Source organism: Apiotrichum porosum (genome assembly GCF_003942205.1).
Source record: "Apiotrichum porosum strain DSM 27194 chromosome Unknown scaffold_18, whole genome shotgun sequence".
Classification (NCBI taxonomy): Eukaryota; Fungi; Basidiomycota; class Tremellomycetes; order Trichosporonales; family Trichosporonaceae; genus Apiotrichum; species Apiotrichum porosum.
The window spans coordinates 240,740-257,573 of NW_021167125.1; the positions used below are offsets into that span (position 1 = coordinate 240,740).

Genomic DNA, 16,834 nt, shown 5'->3' on the forward strand with positions numbered 1-16,834 from the left:
CGTTTAAATGGAGAGAATGACGAGAGACCGGGAGCTCTGCTGCGTCAGTACTGCATGTCCAGTGCCGTGGACACTCACGCTGAACAGGTATAGGTGGTCGGCGTCAGCCTTGACCGATGCGAGCCTGAAATCTTGCTGGAGGACGGCGAGAGCGGCGGCCGTGCGTTGATATCCTGCGTCGTGGACCTGGCATTGGTGGAGGAGCGGGTGCGACTGGGTGAAAGGGTCGCACCCCCAATCCCAGGCTCCTGAGATGTGCCGTTCCGTGATGGGGATCGTCTGCTGTTCCCGTGTGAGAGGGGCCTCGCGAGCACTTGAATGCAGGCGGCCACCAAGGGGTCCAAGGTGCACGTAGTCTCGGTGCCTCCCGCCCTTGAGCGAATAGTTTGTGAGGAAAAGATTGAAGCGGTTGTAATGACGACCCTGGTGGTGGGTGGGGATGTTGTTCTGCCACTCGACATTAACCACGCGCATTCCACTAACGGCGGACTGGGTGCGGTCGGTGGACGTGGGTTTGGAAGCAGTGGTGATATCCACTCCATTCGGCAGAATCTCGAGCGACGCCTGGGGATGGGCCATGTTTTCACCAGGCTGTGGACGCTGATTATTGAATGCGCTATAAACTTGACGCAGGGGGACGACCGTAGTGACAGACCGCGGGTTGTTCTTCGCCGAGAACCTGGTCTTCACACCTGTCGTCATCACCAACAGGCGTCCGTCCCGGTCCGTGGCTAGTTCAGGAGAACGTGCTGCGTACAGATGTGGGAGCCAGAATCGGCTCCACACTGTTCCTCTGGTAAACCTGATCCATTCCGACCATGGCTGTTCCTCGGTCTTCTTGGAAGTAGCCGACCTTTTTCGGAGGAGGGCCAAGGCGAGATTCTGGCGCGGGTGGCGGTCGCTCTCATCCGTTTTGGGCTTGTCGTGAACGGCACACAGCAGATGGCCGTATCCGATTACCAAGGTGTCGCGATTGAAGATGAACTGGTTCTGTGGGTGGTAACACTGGGGGTCAGCAATGAAGGCATGCAGCTCAACGTACCAGCTTTTGTTTTCGAGTTCGCCAGTTCCACAACCTAGTACTGTTGTGACGGTTCATCGTAGTCATCAGGGCTCCATGGGGACCGAGTTTGACGCTACACACCATACGTTTCGGCTTGTTGGACCCGGGGTCTCTCGAACGCTCCGAAAACGTAATCGTCGCAGCATCGGGGTGAGGGACAGCTCGGTAGTGCGCGCCCATCGGGTCATTTGGGTCCAACAGTCTCAGCGGATCCCACTCAGGCGGAGGTTCCAACAGGAAGAACGACAGCGTGACGTGGAAATCGTCGTTGACGAGCTTTGTGTGGGAGACGACGACCAGGTTGTCCTCTCGGGACGCGTCCATGGCCTCGAAATCATCAACCATTGCCACCGCGATGGGTTGTGGGCTTGTGGGGTTGGCGTTGCGCAGGTTGTACGTGTCGGCAGAGTAGGGCGTGTCGCGCAGGTTGTACGCGTCCCAAATCCACCACGAATTCCAACTTGACGTGGGACCGGTGCCACCCCATGAGTGAGAGGCCTTGGGGGCGATGATAAGGCCACATGTGACCCTATAGTGAGTGGATGAAGTCTTGTACCGGAAGACGTGGATCTGTTTGGGCTTTAGGTTGGCCCAGTTGTTTTGGACCTCTAAGAGTCGCTCCATCCGCTCCGAGGTTGATGGGAATGGATCGTACAGCGGGTGGTCAAAGTCGGCGTAGCTGGAGGGGAATCCATAAAAGGCGGCACGCAGGCGCAGCTGAAGATGGGAGCTACCAGTCACAATGTCGTTGAGGTTTGTGCAGGCCTGACATCAGTGACGTCCTTGCTGCCCATTTCGCTCAGCTTACCATTCCGGCACGCAGAATCGAACGCCAGTCGAGGTACCCGAGCATGCACTCGACAAGCCACTCGTGGCCACGACGCTGAAAGACTCTGGTGGCCGCTGAGGGCTCCATGTCAATGAGGTGGATGTGTGGAAGGTGTGTGAAGCGTGAAGAGTGGATGGAAGCGTGACGAAAGAAGAGGACGATCCGTTGGGCAGTAGATGACGGTGTTTTGCCACCGAGGCGGAAACTTGCTTCCGTCGGCCTGACCCAGTCACGACTGTCCTTTATGAAATCAGAGTTATGCATAACCTTGTGCACAACCATGTCGTGAATTCGTGAACCTTCCTAGAGATAACGCGACCAAGCATGGGGACGATTGGTCCCTAGCGAGCTTAAAAACAGAGAATAAGCATTTCGGATCCCTGTGATGTCAACAAAAACACCACTCTAAACCACTTGCAAAGGAGACATAGACGTTGCTTGCGTCGCCTTGGACGTATCGATCGTATCGGGTCCCGCCAAGGACTTCGTGTGTGAGAGCGGCAGAGGTACGGAGCCAGCCAGGTTCATGGACCAGCAGCTCAGGCAACATTTCGCTCCCCCACTCGCCCGGGGTTCGAGTCGCGTCCCACGGCTCGGAAATGCCAGCTTCGACTTGCTGGGGGGTGCTGGTAAGGGGTGGAACGGGTGGGTTCTGAGGAGGAAGGCCTCCGAGGGGGGCGGTATGGACGGGGTCGTCGCCGGCCTTGAATGAATAGTGTGTCAGATGGATCTTGTATCGATAATGCTGATCTTGGGATTGCTTTTTCACAACTGCCAACGCTCGGTACCCGCTAATGATGGTAGTTACAACACCCGCAGCGACGGAGAAGTCGACCTCGGTCTTCATCTGGCGAAGGGGGAAGATAAGGTGGGAGAGGTTGGCTTTGCGCTGCGCCTGGGCAGATTTCTTGATGTCTGCAATCTTTAGCACGGTCGAGGTGTTGACAAGACAACGTGGTTCGCCGTTCGGCTTGTAGTGGGTGACGCATGAGTTGATAGCCAGCAGGTGGTTATGATAGTCGATGCCGAGGGAGCGGTCGTCGGATAAACCATACGAGTACCAGTCCGGCAAGCGAAGGCGACCAGCAACAGAGCCAGTCGACAAGTAGAACCAAGGATCGGGGTCACTGTGATCACTCGTGTCGCCTGTGACGATACCCAGGGAGACATTGCGGTGGTCATCGCAAGTGCCTACCGTATTGTGGTGAACACCTCCGTCGTACCCCGTGACCAAGAGCGAATCATCACCAAGAGGTACGCTTCGGAGGGAGCTGAATCCGTCCGTCCGTGGGTAGAAGCACTGTGATGTCAGATTTTGACCTTTTGTTTCCAGCTCACTGCTAACTCTTCTCCGGTCCTCCAGTTAAACAGCCGGGTGCTGTGAAGGTCGCCTAGAAAGGCAGTAAGGGAGCCGTCCGGACCAATTTGAAGTGGGCACATCCGATCCCAATAGAGCTCTCGTATGCTTTCATCAAACTGGCTCTCACGGCACACTTCGTAGAACGTAATGGTATCCCTGTTGGCCAGAGGGTGGGGGATGGCATCCACGCTCTCCTCCCATGTGCCAATGCGCGGCTCCAAAAGGAAGAAGCGGATTGTAACGCGGAACAGGTCGTTATCAAGGCGGTCTACCTTGGACGTTGCTACCAGGTTGTCCTCACGGCAAGCATCGAAGAGTTGGAAGGGTGTATCGCACAAGACAGTGAATGCCGGTTGCGGCTTATTGCCAGTGTCACGGAGCTGGAAAGTGTCGTAGACCTGCCAGCCGCTGGCAAGCATGGCACAGGTCTTGTTCTCACTTGAACCTGGCTCGGGACCCTTTTCGTTGATACCAGCCACGACCAGGCCACAAGTCGCGACCCATGTCGTCAAGGGAGGCGATAACTGGAGGAATTGTATGCGCTTTGGCTTGAGACGCATGTAGCCCTTCTGAATGTCGATCAGGCGGTCCAGTCGCGCGGCTGCCGAACTGGTTGGTCCAGAGATCGGATGGTCAAAGTCGGCATACGATGGCGGGAAGCCATAGTAGGCAATACGTAGAGGTAACTGGAGACTGGAGCGGGTTGTGACGAGTTTGTTGAGGTAGGTGCACGTTTGTCCGATGGACAGAATTGAACGCCAATCGAGAAGAGCGAGAATGCGGTCGGCGACGAGGTGCTCGTGACCTGGCTCTTGAAAGATCCGGCACACCGCGCTGGGTGTCATGGCGAGGAGGGTATGGGACGTGGGTAGGGGAGAGAATGAGAGAACGAGGAAAAGATAGAACGACAGAACACAGTCGATGCCAGGACACCTGGCAAAGCGCTTGGCCTCTGTCGCTTCCCACGTTTCCGTGTGTGTGTGTGTGTGTGTGTGTGTGTGTGTGTGTCGAGCACGGGACCAGCTGACCGCCATCACCAGAGCGTCTCTTGCAAACCAGTCCTTCTAATACAACCTCCAAACATATAGAATGTTGTGCGTGACTATGCGGACGTGCAGCGTAGCTTCCAATACACATACAGCGGTCAGAAAGTGGGACAATTGTCATTTAAATGGCCAAAATGGCGGAATATTCAGACTGTAACCAACAGGACCGTCATAATCGACCAGCCCGTGTGTTAACTGAGTAAAACACACGGTATCTCCCTCAAAGCAATCCTGTGGACCTTCATCTGCATTGGAAGAAGTCTACCTCGCACAACAACGACCCAGGCGATTGAGAAACGGGCTTCGGTGAAAGCCGGAATGTTCGGCGACTTGCAGGTAAATATCACATCCCATTTCCGTACCCATTCTGCAACTTTCCTTGCCTTTTCTGGCTCAAATTCTTTTTGCAAGACATGTAGACCGACGTCTTGTACACTATACTGTCTCCACGCACCTGTGCATGCTCTTGAAAGCCTTCAGATGGCATCGAAAAGCTCCAGTCGCATTGTCATTTTACGTAAACATCACATCTTCGCTAGTATATCGGTTAGTATAACCGCCTCTCAATAGGGAGTTTCCTAATTGGAATATCGCGGTAGAGCAGGGTTCAACTCCCTGGCGGAGAATCACTTTTTGGATTAATTGGATTGCAGCACAGCCATGTGGCCGTGAACGAGGCAAACGAGACGAGGGGTAAAGCAAATCGAGGACTGCTGCTGCTGAACGGCAGTTCCACTTTTTCCGCGTCCTCTCCGTGCACATCCTCGAGGCAACGTGTAGAAAGCACGGCGATAGAACAGCGTTCGATCCTCTGCGAGCGAACACCTCTCCCAGCTGATCTGCAGTAGGTCGGGTTTTGCGGGTGTGGAATCCGAGCTCACGAGAGCTTGACGAAGAGGTCCGCGAGTATAGGAATGCACATATTCACAATATTCATCATCAGTTATGGCACATTCCTCTCAGAAGCAGACGATAACGATGCGGTTTGAGTGAGGGTGGCCCTGTGACGCGACATTAGTTTTGCGTTGGCCACAAATGGCACGTACGAAGTGAATGTACAGGTGCTCCGCGTCTGCGCTGATGGTGTCGATAAAGTCGGGTGGACCGGTGAGGGCCAGGATCGCCGTTGCGTGACGGTAGCCATTTTCTTCCATAATATGCGAAGGCAGGAGGGAGTTATGCTCTAGGCAACGTTTCTTGGTGCAGTCCCAGGAAGGGGTGACATGGTCAAACGGGCCAACCACCGAGGACTGCTCTCGTGGACGGGGAATCGGAGGTACATGAGCTGGAGAGCGACCACCAAGGGGTGAAATGTGAATGCGATCGGCGTCGGACTTGAACGCGTAGTCGGTTAAGTGAATGTCGTGCTCGATGACATTGTTCGATCCCCTGCCACCCCGTTCCAGAAGCACGACACGTAGCCCACTAACGGCTGAGATGATGTGTCCACGTCCGATACAGATGTCAGCTGCAGTGCCCGCCTGCTCTAGAGTCGTGTTTTGAATGACTGGCGTAGCCTGTTTGGCTTCAAACAGCTGCTTGATGTGGGCAAGGGGTAGGACGACCGATGTCGAGCGTGACGGTCCATTTTCATTAGCTTGAAAGTCACGGAAGTGAAGATCGACTCCGAGGAGCTTGAGGTCACGGTCGCTGGCCATAACCCAATGGGCGGAGCGATAGGACAGGTCTATCTTGGGCAGTCTGAGACTCCCCAGCATGAGTCCGTTGGGCTGGACCTGGTTCTCGAGAGTGAAATCGAACCATGCCAGTTTGGTGGCGGATTTTCTCGACTTTTGCGCGGCCTTCTTCCGTGCCTTGCGAGCAGCCTTAGTTGACTTTGGAGCGGACGCCGTCGACTGTTGAGCGGGTGGGGTCGATTGCTGGGTGGACAGAGTCGATTGCTGAGAAGAACTCTGCAGGAGGACAAGGCTGGCGTTGTTGTTCGTAACCGTCTCCGAGCTATGGCTCTCCGATTTGGGCAGACCGAGACACAGCATGTTGTCGTTGTCAAGAGGCAAGAAGGCACCCAGAGGGAACTCGACGGGGTTAGGGAAGAAGCCCTAGTGGTCAACGGTGTCTGCTACCAATGGTACAAACTCACCAGTCTTTCCTCACCGGTGCGCCAGTTCCAGATACGGATGCTCTGCCAATGGTCTATAGATACCATGACCGAGCTGTCAGGACCCAGGCGCATCTCGCTCGTGGGGAGCGGAGCGCCTTCCGGCATGGTCATGAAAAGCTCGCGAAAGTCACGTTCCCGTTCGACATAGCGAATAGGGACCGCGCCTGGGTGAGGAACGGCGTACATCGAGCTGCCATTGCTCGGGTGTGTGTTGGTTTCCAATAGAGCGAATGTGAGCTGGACGTGAACGGAAGAGCCGTCCCAGGACGATTGTCCCAAGGCCACAATGTTATCTTCGCGAGACGCGGCAAAATGGTCGAAGGGTACGGGGGAGATGACCGCGTAGCTGGAGAGTTTGGCTTCTGGGTCGCGCAGCGCGTAGGTGTCGGAAACGATCCACGCAACACAGCGTTCATGCTTTCTGTCATTTACTGGAATGTGGCTGCCGAGGTCAAAGCGCTTGAATGATGCTTCAGACACTGCGCGTATGAACAAGCCGGATGTCGTAGCGACGTGCATGAAGGGTAGGCCGTCGACGGTTTCCAGACGACATGGGCTCAACTCGATCCAGTTCCGCTGAACAGAGAGCAAGCGCTCGATGCGCTCGGCTGGAGAAGGAAACGTGTCGGCATCCATGGGACGGTCGAAGTCGGTGTAGCTCGAAGGGAAACCATAGTAGGCGACACGAAGAGGGAGTTGCAGACGAGAGCTTCCAGTGACGATGTTGTTGAGGTTGGAACACGTCTGGGTGGGATCAGCGGTTGTATTGGAGAAGGCGACTCACCATGCCAGCGGACAGGATAGAGCGCCAATCGAGGCCGGCGAGGATGCGCTCCACCACCTCCTCTAGACCCGGGTCTTGTAGAACGGCAGTGACAGCTGTAGATACCATTGTCGTTGTTGGATGTGGGAGGAGAGTGCAACGTGGAGATGTACACGGGCGCGCGGGCGCTGGTGTGGTTTTAGGTGTCAACTAGACGGGAAAATGTCGCCCCCAAGTGTTGTGAAAGGGACAGCCAGCACGCTCAAACCATGTAGCGGGGGATGCAACCAGAGAGTCTGTACATGAATTGAAACTTGAAACTTGGCGAACATATGGGTATCCGACTCTAACATATCCCTCTGCTTAAGAACATACTAAAGAACACAGTGCGCTGCCCATTCATCGTTAAAAGGATAGGATAACCAAAACGGACCTGTTGTTCTGTCCCCGTCAGCCATAGAGCCGGTGAGTCAGTATATATAACTTTGGTACGCACATACAAGTGCAGGTACAAGTGGCTGCTATCCGCTTTGAACCAACCGACATAGTCGTTGCGTTCCAGAGTGAGGGGGACAGTTGTTCGAGGATGCCCCCGTTCGTGGATCGGGTAGGAAGGCACGGCCCCGTGGGCATACGTTTTCCCTTTCTCGCGAGTGGAATCCGAGGCGTGTCCGAGACGAATGCCAGGTGGAATGGACAATGGGTCTTCAGAAGCAGGAGCCTCTGAATAGCGGGGGAGTGGGCGGGTAGAAGCTGTGGAAGGAGGACGGCCGCCGAAGGGAGCGGTATGAAGACGATCCTGTTTCTCGTCCGTGAAGCCGTAGTCCGTGAGGTGGAGGAAGCGGTGGAAGAAGCCTGTGTTTTCTTCTCCCCAGGGAACACTGCGTCGGTGTGTTACAGAAAACATACGTAGTCCACTGACACAGCTCGTGGTATCTCCGGGCCGTGCGTCAACTCGATCACCCAGTGCCTGAAGTGGGACACTTTCGCTGCAACCAACGAGTCCTTGTTCTCCACAAGGAAGGGCTTTAAGCAGCTTGGTCGGCAGAACAACGGATAGGTGGCCCTTCGGGTGGCCTCCCGGAGTGGAGTAAGAACTCGTCGTGATTTCCACTATGACAAGGCGGTTACCGTGGTCAACGATGAACGGATTGACGTAAGCGCGGTCCGCCGCTTGCAGTGGAGGGAACACGAGTTGGCCAGTGACTCTGCCGGTTGCCTTGTTGCAGTTGGCCTTGGTGAACTGGAATTGTGGCGCCACTTCCTTTACCGCGTGCGGTGAAGCTGTCACGGCGTGGCTTTGCAGAAGAGAGATCGTAACGTTCCTGTTGTCGTGGTTGATATGATACTGCCCCTCTTCGTCCTCCCAGCGGTCCCCAAAGGTGTTGGCGACAATCATGTCACCCACACCCAAGAGTGCAGATTCGGCTGGGTCACGCCCTTCGTCCAGGACCTCGTAGAAAGCCTGCAGTTCAGCTTCCAGAGTTACCTGGCAACAAAGACAAGGGTACTCACCTGCATCTGCTGACCGGTGCGCCAGTTCCACTGTCTGGTACTTTGAGGGTGCCCTAGGTCTGTTTTGAGCGACCCACCGGGACCGAGTTGGACGTGGCACTCGTCGTGGTGGTGCGTAGATTCCCGAAACGTCTCCGTGAACTCGATCGGCACCGCCTCTGGATGGGGAATGGCATTGATTTTTGCTCCATCGTGCCAGGAGAGGTCCCCAATTGGCTCCAGCAGATAACACCTGAGGGTCACTTGGAAGACATTGTCTACGATCCTGGTCCGTGACACGACGACGACATTGTCCTCGCGAGATGCGTCGAGACTCTGGAACCACATGTCGCAGGTGAATTTGCAGGAAGGCATCCACCCTTTCGGGTTTGCATCATCCCCAAGACCGTATGCGTCTTTGACGATCCAGCCGTAGAAGAGTTTGAAATCGGACTCATCGGATTCATCAGTCGACTGGTTGATCCAGTCCGCGCTGTTGGCGCGGGCGGCAGAATCGGGTCCCATCTTGGGCTTGACCAGAAGACCACCAGTGGGAATTTCCGACCGGTCGCCGTTCTTTAAAATCGTGATGTTCCTTGGCTGCAGGTTGATCCACCGGTGCTGCAGGTCAACCAGCCGGTCCAGACGGTATCCAAGGGAAGGGAAGTCGGCGGCAAACATGGGGCGATCGAAGTCCGTGTAACTGGATGGAAGGCCATAGTATGCCACGCGCAGGGGAAGCTGTAGACGGGAACTGCCCATGACGATGTTGCTGAGGTTGGTACAGGTCTAATATTAGCGTCTGTGAAGAAGGTTTCGACCATTATGGGTTGCACTGCTGGTCTTGTGGAAGGTGACGCCGGGCGACGCCGCCAAGGTACTCACCATGCCTGCGTTGAGGATGCTGCGCCAGTCTAGGTCGGCGAGAATGCGCTCGACGATGAAGTCATGGCCCGGATGCTGTAGCACGCTTGATACAGCGGTGGATACCATCGTCGCTGATGGGTGCGCGTTTGATGGGTGAGTGTACAATGTCAAGGGCAGTGTGTGGCGGGTGACGGTGTTTGTGTGTTTTTGCAGTGTGGGACCGGAATATTCAACCCTATCTCCGCCTGCGATGGCCCGTGTTCACGACACCCATAGAGCCCATCAAGCCAACCAACAGGTGCTGTGCGACAAGCGGCAAGCGATGCATCACGCATGCATGGCAACAGGCTCTATACTCTATATGTCTGAGACCACCAAGCATGTCTGCGTGGGGCCGGCGCGGGACTGGTTTGGGCGCCACTCGCCATGGCAATTTGGCTCCGTCTGTGTGAGTGGTGCATAACAGCATTGCTGTGATGGAGCTCGAGTGACATGGATGACGGTGCATAGCGCCGCAGATCAGAAACTATGTACACTAAAAGGCAAACACGAGAAGCTTGAGACCGTCGTTACAGACGATATCGCATGATCGCTTCAGGCAAATGTACAGGTGGTCGGCATCGGCCTTGACCTATTCAATGTCGCCTTCATGGAGGTCAACCCCGAGAAAGATGTTGGCAACCGTGCGCTTTTGCCCTCGGTGTCGAATAACGTAGTTGGGGATGAGCGTGTGAAGCACGTTGGCTGCCGGTACAGTGCGGTCCCACGGGGAACCCAGAGCGATCCACTCTGCTTCGTTATGCTGCCGAGGTACAGCGTCGAGTAGCGGGGGTGGCGATAGAGGCACCGCGAATGATGGGCGCCGTACAAACGGGTCGTCGGGCACGGGCAGCGGAGGGAGAGGCACGGTGCATGCTGGGCGTCCGCCAAATGGCCCAGTGTGAATGGAATCTTTGTATCGTTCGGCCCGGACTCGCCAGTCGGTGAGATGCAAGCTGAAGTCGAACTGCCCTTCATGAAGGCCACTCTGGAGGTGTACAGTGACCGCACGATACCCTGATATGGCAGTGTGCGCGAACTCGGACCATATGTTGACGTCGACGTTGTCGGAAAACGTTTCGAGAGGCATGCTGAGGCTCTGAACGCCTTGGTCCACCCACTGCCGGGATGCCTGCTGTAACTCTGCAAATGGCACGAGCGTGGAGATGGTTCTGTAAACAAACTTGTTTTGGGGGATCGAAAACAGCTCAACCACGGACTGTATGATTACGAGGCGGTTGTCGCGGTCGGCGCTGACATACCATCCAGCAGTCCTACCACCGTTGGCCACACTGGGCGGGTGAAACCGCCCTGCCACAACGGCATTCCGGTGTGTGGTGTCGCTGCAAGGCAGGTGGCGGAACCAAGGCTCTGGGCGAGTCGACATTTCTGCCGCGATGGCAGATTGAAGTAGGCGGAAGCAGTCACCAGCCATGCCTGCTGTTCCCTGGGAAGACCCCAAACAGAGTAGCTCGTTTGGCCCCAGCGGGACACCGGGTGTGCCAGGAAAGGTTTCGTAACCCCTAAGAAGGACTGTTTGGTTAGTGGAAATACGTCCACGACAGATAGGAGAGCAAAACGTACCATGGTCTGAGTCCCTGTACGCCAGTTCCACATTCTCGTGCTCTGGGGGTACCCAATGCTGAGCATCAACGAACCGTCGGGGCCAAGCTGAAAGGTGGGGGTGGCAAAGTCCGGTAACTCTGCCAACATTTGGTCCGGAGGGTCTCGAACATTCTCATTGAACGAGATGGTGGCCGCTGCCGGATGGGGGACAGCGACAATGTCATCACCGTCATTCCACTGGTGCTTGTCGGTGGGCTCGAGAATGTAGAACCGTATCGTGACGTCGACGGTGCTGCCATTGCGCGTGATGCTGGCGGTGGCGACCATGTTGTCCTCACGGGAGGCAGCCAGGCATTGAAAGGCAGTGTCACAGGTGGCAGAAAACGACGGTGCACCTTTGGCGGCGTTGCCATCGCGCAGAGAGTACAGGTCGCGCACAACCCAGCCGTAAAGGTCGTTGCCGCGGCCAGAGCACTGCTGCTGAAGTGTAGTGCCCGCCATGATGACCAGGCCACAGGTGGGCACAAGCTGCTGGATCGTCATGGTTGGCTGGGTGATCAGCTTTATGGCCTTGGGCTTGAGGTTCTGCCAGCCTCTCTGTACGCCGATACACCTTTCGATCATCTCAAAGGGCGAAGGCGCAACACCGAAGAGGGGGTGGTCAAAGTCGATGTAGCTGGAAGGAAAGCCATAGTACGCGGCACGAAGTGGTAGCTGTAGTCGTTTGCTTCGAGTCACCACGTTGCTCAGGCTGGTACAAGTCTCCCATCAGTGACTGTAGACTTGGGGTGCAAACTCACCTTGGCCGCCGACAGCACCGACTCCAAGTCCAGATGCAGTAGGATACGTTCCACGAGCGCTTCGTGCGCAGGTCCCAGTAGCACGCGTGATACACTTGACGCCATGGTGGCAGGATGTGTAATGTGAAGAGTGAGCGTGAATGGTGCAATGTTAATAGAGCTGCGGTGGCGACGGCTGCTCGGACCATTCCCATCAGTGATGGGCATGACACACAAAAGGGGCATCAGCATCTTTATGAGTAGAACCAACGCCTTCTCAGAAGCAAACAGTGAGAGCAACCCCCCTTGGCTGCCCAGGCCCCACTCATCACCCATCCCAGAGAGTATGACCACGAGGGATGGTGACACATTCGCAAGTATGCTCGTATCCTCGGTGCTCGCTTTCAACGACCGGGTGGTATGGCCATGAGACTGCCTTGGCAAACCCTCATTGACAGCAGTTCCAAACCGAGGCTGTAGTGGGTGTCTGCCGTGATACGTTTACGAAGCCGTCGTGAAACGGTTAGGGGTCCGTAATGAATGGCTAACGGCGTGCAGCATAGACCGTGGAGCCGTACGGCGAGGTTGTGTTGGACAGGAAGAATGAGGGTCGTGGTTCGCTCTGCGACAACCCCGAGAGTTGTTGACCGGGCTTGGATACTGAAGGCGGGATTCCCTGCAAGCGGAGCGTCACCAGCCGTCAACCGTTTGCGACGACTTGGTCAGCGAGAGAGCGAGAGAGCGCACGAGATCCACAGGAGAGCAGGAAGTAGGACATGGACCGGTGTTTCGGCGTCCAAGGCGCCGGCTTGTTTTGTAGGTACATACGATCGATACGGCGATCACCGTCTGCGGCTTTTATGTGGCCGGAGACCGTTCCGGCGCTTGACTTCAACGCTCTACATTCAAATCACCCACCCCCAGCCTTTACAACGTACAACACTACCGAGGGCGAATGAGTAGGTCACTACTGCGCCACTGCTGCCCACATGGTAGTCCAGGCCCCATCGGTCACGGCCGGGCTGAGCGGACGAAGATAAAACCAGCCCCGGTCCGCCGCCCGACTACCAACACGGATCGGTCATGTGCGTTTGTCGCTTCAGTCGCTTACTAACAGACTGACCAAAATCGGTCATTTGTTATTATTCCGCTTTACCCACACGACTGCACGACTGCAAAAGCAACGCAAGCAACAGCACCATGCGGCTCGACTCGTCTCATACACCCCCATTCGATGTCCAGCAAGGTCGGCAACTGCCATAGATACAACGCACACACCACAAGTCAACACGGCGGGCGACCTTTGGCGACCATTCCACATTGCTGTCCCATTTGAGCTAAGGGCTGTAGATTTCACTCTCCCTTATGGCGGACCGTATCGCGAGCCAACCTGGCCCATCGACTCCTCCCTCCACCGTGGACGCCCGCACCATCGTGAACGAGTCGGAGGGTGACCGCACACGCGATGTGCTCGCGCTGGAACGATCAGTCATGGCTGGAGGTTCACCATACCACATCGGAACAGATGGCGAGGCCGGAACCCTTGAGAAACGCATGACAGTGGACTTTGGCGATGGCCCTGAAGAGGTCATCATGGTCGAATGGTTGCCTGATGATCCAGAGGTGCGTCCAACAGCTGTCTTTGCTTGCCAGAGTATGCTGACGCGTCGTTCAACAGTGCCCGTTCAACTGGTCAAGGTCTCGCAAGGTCGTCACCGTCTTTTGCACATGCTTTTTCGCGGCCATCACATGCTTCAACGCTACCAGTGTGGGCGTGATTGCCACCTGGGCCATCCCATGGTTCCACACTGACCAGGTGGGGTTCATGCTCTCGCTACTGGTCTACCTCATGGCTGTGGCATGGACACCGCTTATACTTGCACCATTGAGCGAGCTGTTTGGGCGTAACCAGATCTACATCTACGTTGGCGGGCTGTGAGTGTTGCACTGAAACCAAACTGGCAAGGTTGCTGACGGCGGCGCGCAGCTTTGCAATCTTGTTCATCCCTCAAGCCCTTACACGCAACTATTCAGCTATCCTAGCCACGAGGTGGTTTCAAGGAATGGCGGCTAGTGTGGCCAACAGCATGGTGGGAGGCACCATTGCCGACATCTACCGCGCCGAGTCACGGGGTGTGGGCATGAGCGTCTTTTCTTTGGCCATCTTTGCTGGTCAGTCCCTCGGATCCGTCATCTTCGCCTGGGTGGGCCAAATCCTCGGCATGAAGTGGGTATACGGCATGCAAGCCATCTTTTCTGGTCTCTCCCTGGCCCTCAACCTGGCCTTGCTGAAGGAGACCCGCGGCAGTGTGCTCCTCCAACGCAGAGCCAAGCGTCTTACCAAAAAGACTGGAGTCAAGCATCTCTGCGCCTCGCAGTTGGAGAAGAAGACACTCCTGGAGATGGTCAAGGGCTCAGCAATCCGCCCGTTGCGTGAGTTGCAGAAAGGCTCTTGCTTCCAGCCACGAGGCTTACTCTCTTCCGCAGAATACCTTTTCACCGAACCAATCGTGTCGGCCATCTCTCTGTGGATCGGCTTTGCCTGGGGTGCCATCTTCCTGGGAACGTCTAGCACCCTCTTGGTGTTTGCCCAGTACACCGACAACGTTGGTCTGCAGGGAACCGCCGAGATTACCATGCTCGTCGGTGCCCTTCTGGGCTTCCTGTCCAACTTTCACATGGAGAGCATCTATCGTCGTGCAGGAGCAAAGTCACCAACGGGACGCGCCGCGCCTGAAGTGCGGCTCTACTGGGCCGCAAGTGGCGGCTTACTGTTCCCTCTGTCCCTCTTTGTGTACGGCTGGACAGGCCGACCAGAGATCCATTGGATCGTCCCTGCCATCTTCCTCAGCTTGAGCAACTGGGGCATCTTTGTCATGTACAGTGGCGTTTTGTGAGTATCAGAGTATCCGTCCGACTGGCACTGACCACCCGCAGCAACTACCTCGCCGATGCGTACGAGATGTACAGCTCGTCCGCCCAGGCGTCCCAGTCGTTCACCCGCAACATCTTCTCGTCCACGCTGCCGCTGTGTGCCCACAAAATGTACACCAGCATGGGCTACGCCAAGGCGAGCACCATGGTTGGAGCCATTGGACTGGTGTTGGCCATCACCCCCTTTGCCATTATCAAGTACGGCCCCAAGCTGCGTGCAAGGAGTAAGGTTGCCAGAGCTATTGCATCGGGTAAAATACAGTAAAGACATTATAATATCATCCACGCACGCATGCATTGAATCACTTGCGAAAGACAAAGATGCCGGGCACACCTCATCTGTACCGTTGTTGCCGCCCGGGGGGATATCCATGTGTCATCCGACGTCGGTTGTGAGTCACCCGTCACCGATGGCGTCCGTCAGATTAGAAAGCCGAACCGCCGTCGGCAGCGAACTCTTCAACGTGATGATGTCAGTTTCTATAGATAGCCGGAAGGGTGTCGCCCAGATGTTGACATTAACCAGATACGCTCAGCCATCAATACGCTCCTCATGGCCACCCTCAACCTCCCCCAGGGCACTTACCGTGGCCTCGAGGCCAACGATGTCGAGTCCTTTCGCGGCATCCCGTTTGCGTACCATCCCACACGATTCGCACCCCCCGCCCCCGTCACCCTGTCCAATCCCGACAAGCGGTCCCTTGATGGCGAGATTGACGCTACAACGCGTGGCCCCATGTGCCCGCAGACACCGTCGCGACTGGAGATGGTCACTGGCCCGTTGCCACCAGACACTGGAGTACTGGAGGAAGGAACCGGCTGCCTGTCAATCTTCAGGCCAGGGGGCATCACTCTGCCGCTCCCCATCATGGTCTACGTCCACGGCGGCGGGTTTGTGAGTGGGGGCTCGCAGGTGGGGTGGTACGACGGCGAGCGCCTCGCCAGGGAAGGCGTCATCGTCATTCCCATTGCCTACCGTTTGGGGGCTTTTGGGTTCCTGTACGGTTCCACCACCAGCAAGCACGCCCTCGGAGTGCAGGACCTCATCACTGCTCTGGAGTGGGTCCACGCCAATGCAGTGAGTATCGGCGGGGACGCTACGCGGGTGTGCACGTTTGGGCAGTCTGCCGGTGGCTACCTGCAGCAAGTCCTTCTCGACGCCGTGCCCCACCTCATCCGCCGTTGCATCATCCAGTCGTCTCCGGGAAACTCTGCTCAGGACGTCAAACAGGCCAAGGCCTCGCGCGACCTCTTCCTCGCATCCCTCCCGCAAGGCCGCACTCCCGAGACAGTCACGACGGCAGAGTTCCTGGCTGCACAAACCCAAACGTTCATCAAGAACCAGACCGGCGCCGTGCCCTTTCTCCCTACGCTGGAGCAAGTCCCCGGTCGCAGCAAGGTCACGACGTTGCAGGGCCAGAAGCACGACATTGTCATTGGATGGGCCGCCGACGACGAACGCGTGTTCGCCATGATGGAGGCTGGCAAGCAACGCGTCCCACTCGACCAGGCCAAGCTTCCTCACGACAAGTACTGCACCATTGACGAGTGGGAGGCGGCCAGTGTCGCACTCGCCAACGACCTGCGCAGCAATGGCCACGAGGTTACACTGTACAGGCTTTACTGGAAGCCCAGGGGTAGTCTACTAGGAGCCGTCCACTGTATCGACCTGCCGCTCCTCCTCGGGGACGCTGCAGCGTGGGACAAGGCGCCGCTCAAGGGCGAGGCGACGTTTGAGGAGATTGATGTTGCGGGGCAGCCTCTGAGGAGAATGTGGGCCCAGTTTGCGAGGGATGGCACTGCACCGACGGCTGTGCATGGTGTGCTGGAGATAAGATAGTCGCCTGTGACACTAGTGTGTGGCATTGCAATGTATCATGGAGTCATGTTGACCGATGAGTAGCACGGCCAAGTTGAGGGCCCATGGGGAATGGCACTGCGATTAGAAAGACACCATGACCATTCGGCAGGG

The 16,834-nt window shown here is 56.4% G+C and overlaps 6 protein-coding genes and 1 non-coding gene across 7 annotated transcripts; 3 read left to right on the forward strand and 4 right to left on the reverse strand.

Moving 5' to 3' along the window:
• Positions 1–3: 3 nt before the first annotated feature.
• EHS24_003751 (uncharacterized protein) lies at positions 4–4,097 on the reverse strand (the record flags this gene model as incomplete). Its single annotated transcript, XM_028619400.1, has 6 exons — positions 4–36; positions 79–990; positions 1,043–1,828; positions 1,872–2,127; positions 2,294–3,192; positions 3,231–4,097. 6 exons carry the CDS (start codon positions 4,095–4,097, stop codon positions 4–6), a joined length of 3,753 nt encoding a protein of 1,250 aa, XP_028472269.1.
• Positions 4,098–4,827: 730 nt separating this feature from the next.
• Positions 4,828–4,924, forward strand: EHS24_003752. Its single transcript has one exon. It is a non-coding gene; the product is annotated as a tRNA-Glu (tRNA).
• Positions 4,925–5,257: 333 nt separating this feature from the next.
• On the reverse strand, positions 5,258–7,312 carry EHS24_003753 (uncharacterized protein; the record flags this gene model as incomplete). The annotated part of the gene is made up of 4 exons (XM_028619401.1): positions 5,258–5,299; positions 5,345–6,358; positions 6,400–7,164; positions 7,205–7,312. The coding sequence occupies 4 exons, from the start codon at positions 7,310–7,312 to the stop codon at positions 5,258–5,260; spliced, it is 1,929 nt and encodes a 642-aa protein (XP_028472270.1).
• Positions 7,313–8,211: 899 nt separating this feature from the next.
• Positions 8,212–9,670, reverse strand: EHS24_003754 (uncharacterized protein; the record flags this gene model as incomplete). Its single annotated transcript, XM_028619402.1, has 4 exons — positions 8,212–8,219; positions 8,315–8,648; positions 8,699–9,466; positions 9,563–9,670. The coding sequence occupies 4 exons, from the start codon at positions 9,668–9,670 to the stop codon at positions 8,212–8,214; spliced, it is 1,218 nt and encodes a 405-aa protein (XP_028472271.1).
• Positions 9,671–10,175: 505 nt separating this feature from the next.
• On the reverse strand, positions 10,176–12,054 carry EHS24_003755 (uncharacterized protein; the record flags this gene model as incomplete). Its single annotated transcript, XM_028619403.1, has 4 exons — positions 10,176–10,726; positions 10,846–11,116; positions 11,168–11,863; positions 11,950–12,054. 4 exons carry the CDS (start codon positions 12,052–12,054, stop codon positions 10,176–10,178), a joined length of 1,623 nt encoding a protein of 540 aa, XP_028472272.1.
• Positions 12,055–13,293: 1,239 nt separating this feature from the next.
• EHS24_003756 (uncharacterized protein) lies at positions 13,294–15,127 on the forward strand (the record flags this gene model as incomplete). Its single annotated transcript, XM_028619404.1, has 5 exons — positions 13,294–13,551; positions 13,607–13,863; positions 13,916–14,361; positions 14,416–14,821; positions 14,866–15,127. 5 exons carry the CDS (start codon positions 13,294–13,296, stop codon positions 15,125–15,127), a joined length of 1,629 nt encoding a protein of 542 aa, XP_028472273.1.
• A 288-nt stretch (positions 15,128–15,415) lies between these two features.
• EHS24_003757 (uncharacterized protein) lies at positions 15,416–16,702 on the forward strand (the record flags this gene model as incomplete). The annotated part of the gene is made up of 1 exon (XM_028619405.1): positions 15,416–16,702. One exon carries the CDS (start codon positions 15,416–15,418, stop codon positions 16,700–16,702), a length of 1,287 nt encoding a protein of 428 aa, XP_028472274.1.
• Between the last annotated feature and the right edge of the window lie 132 nt (positions 16,703–16,834).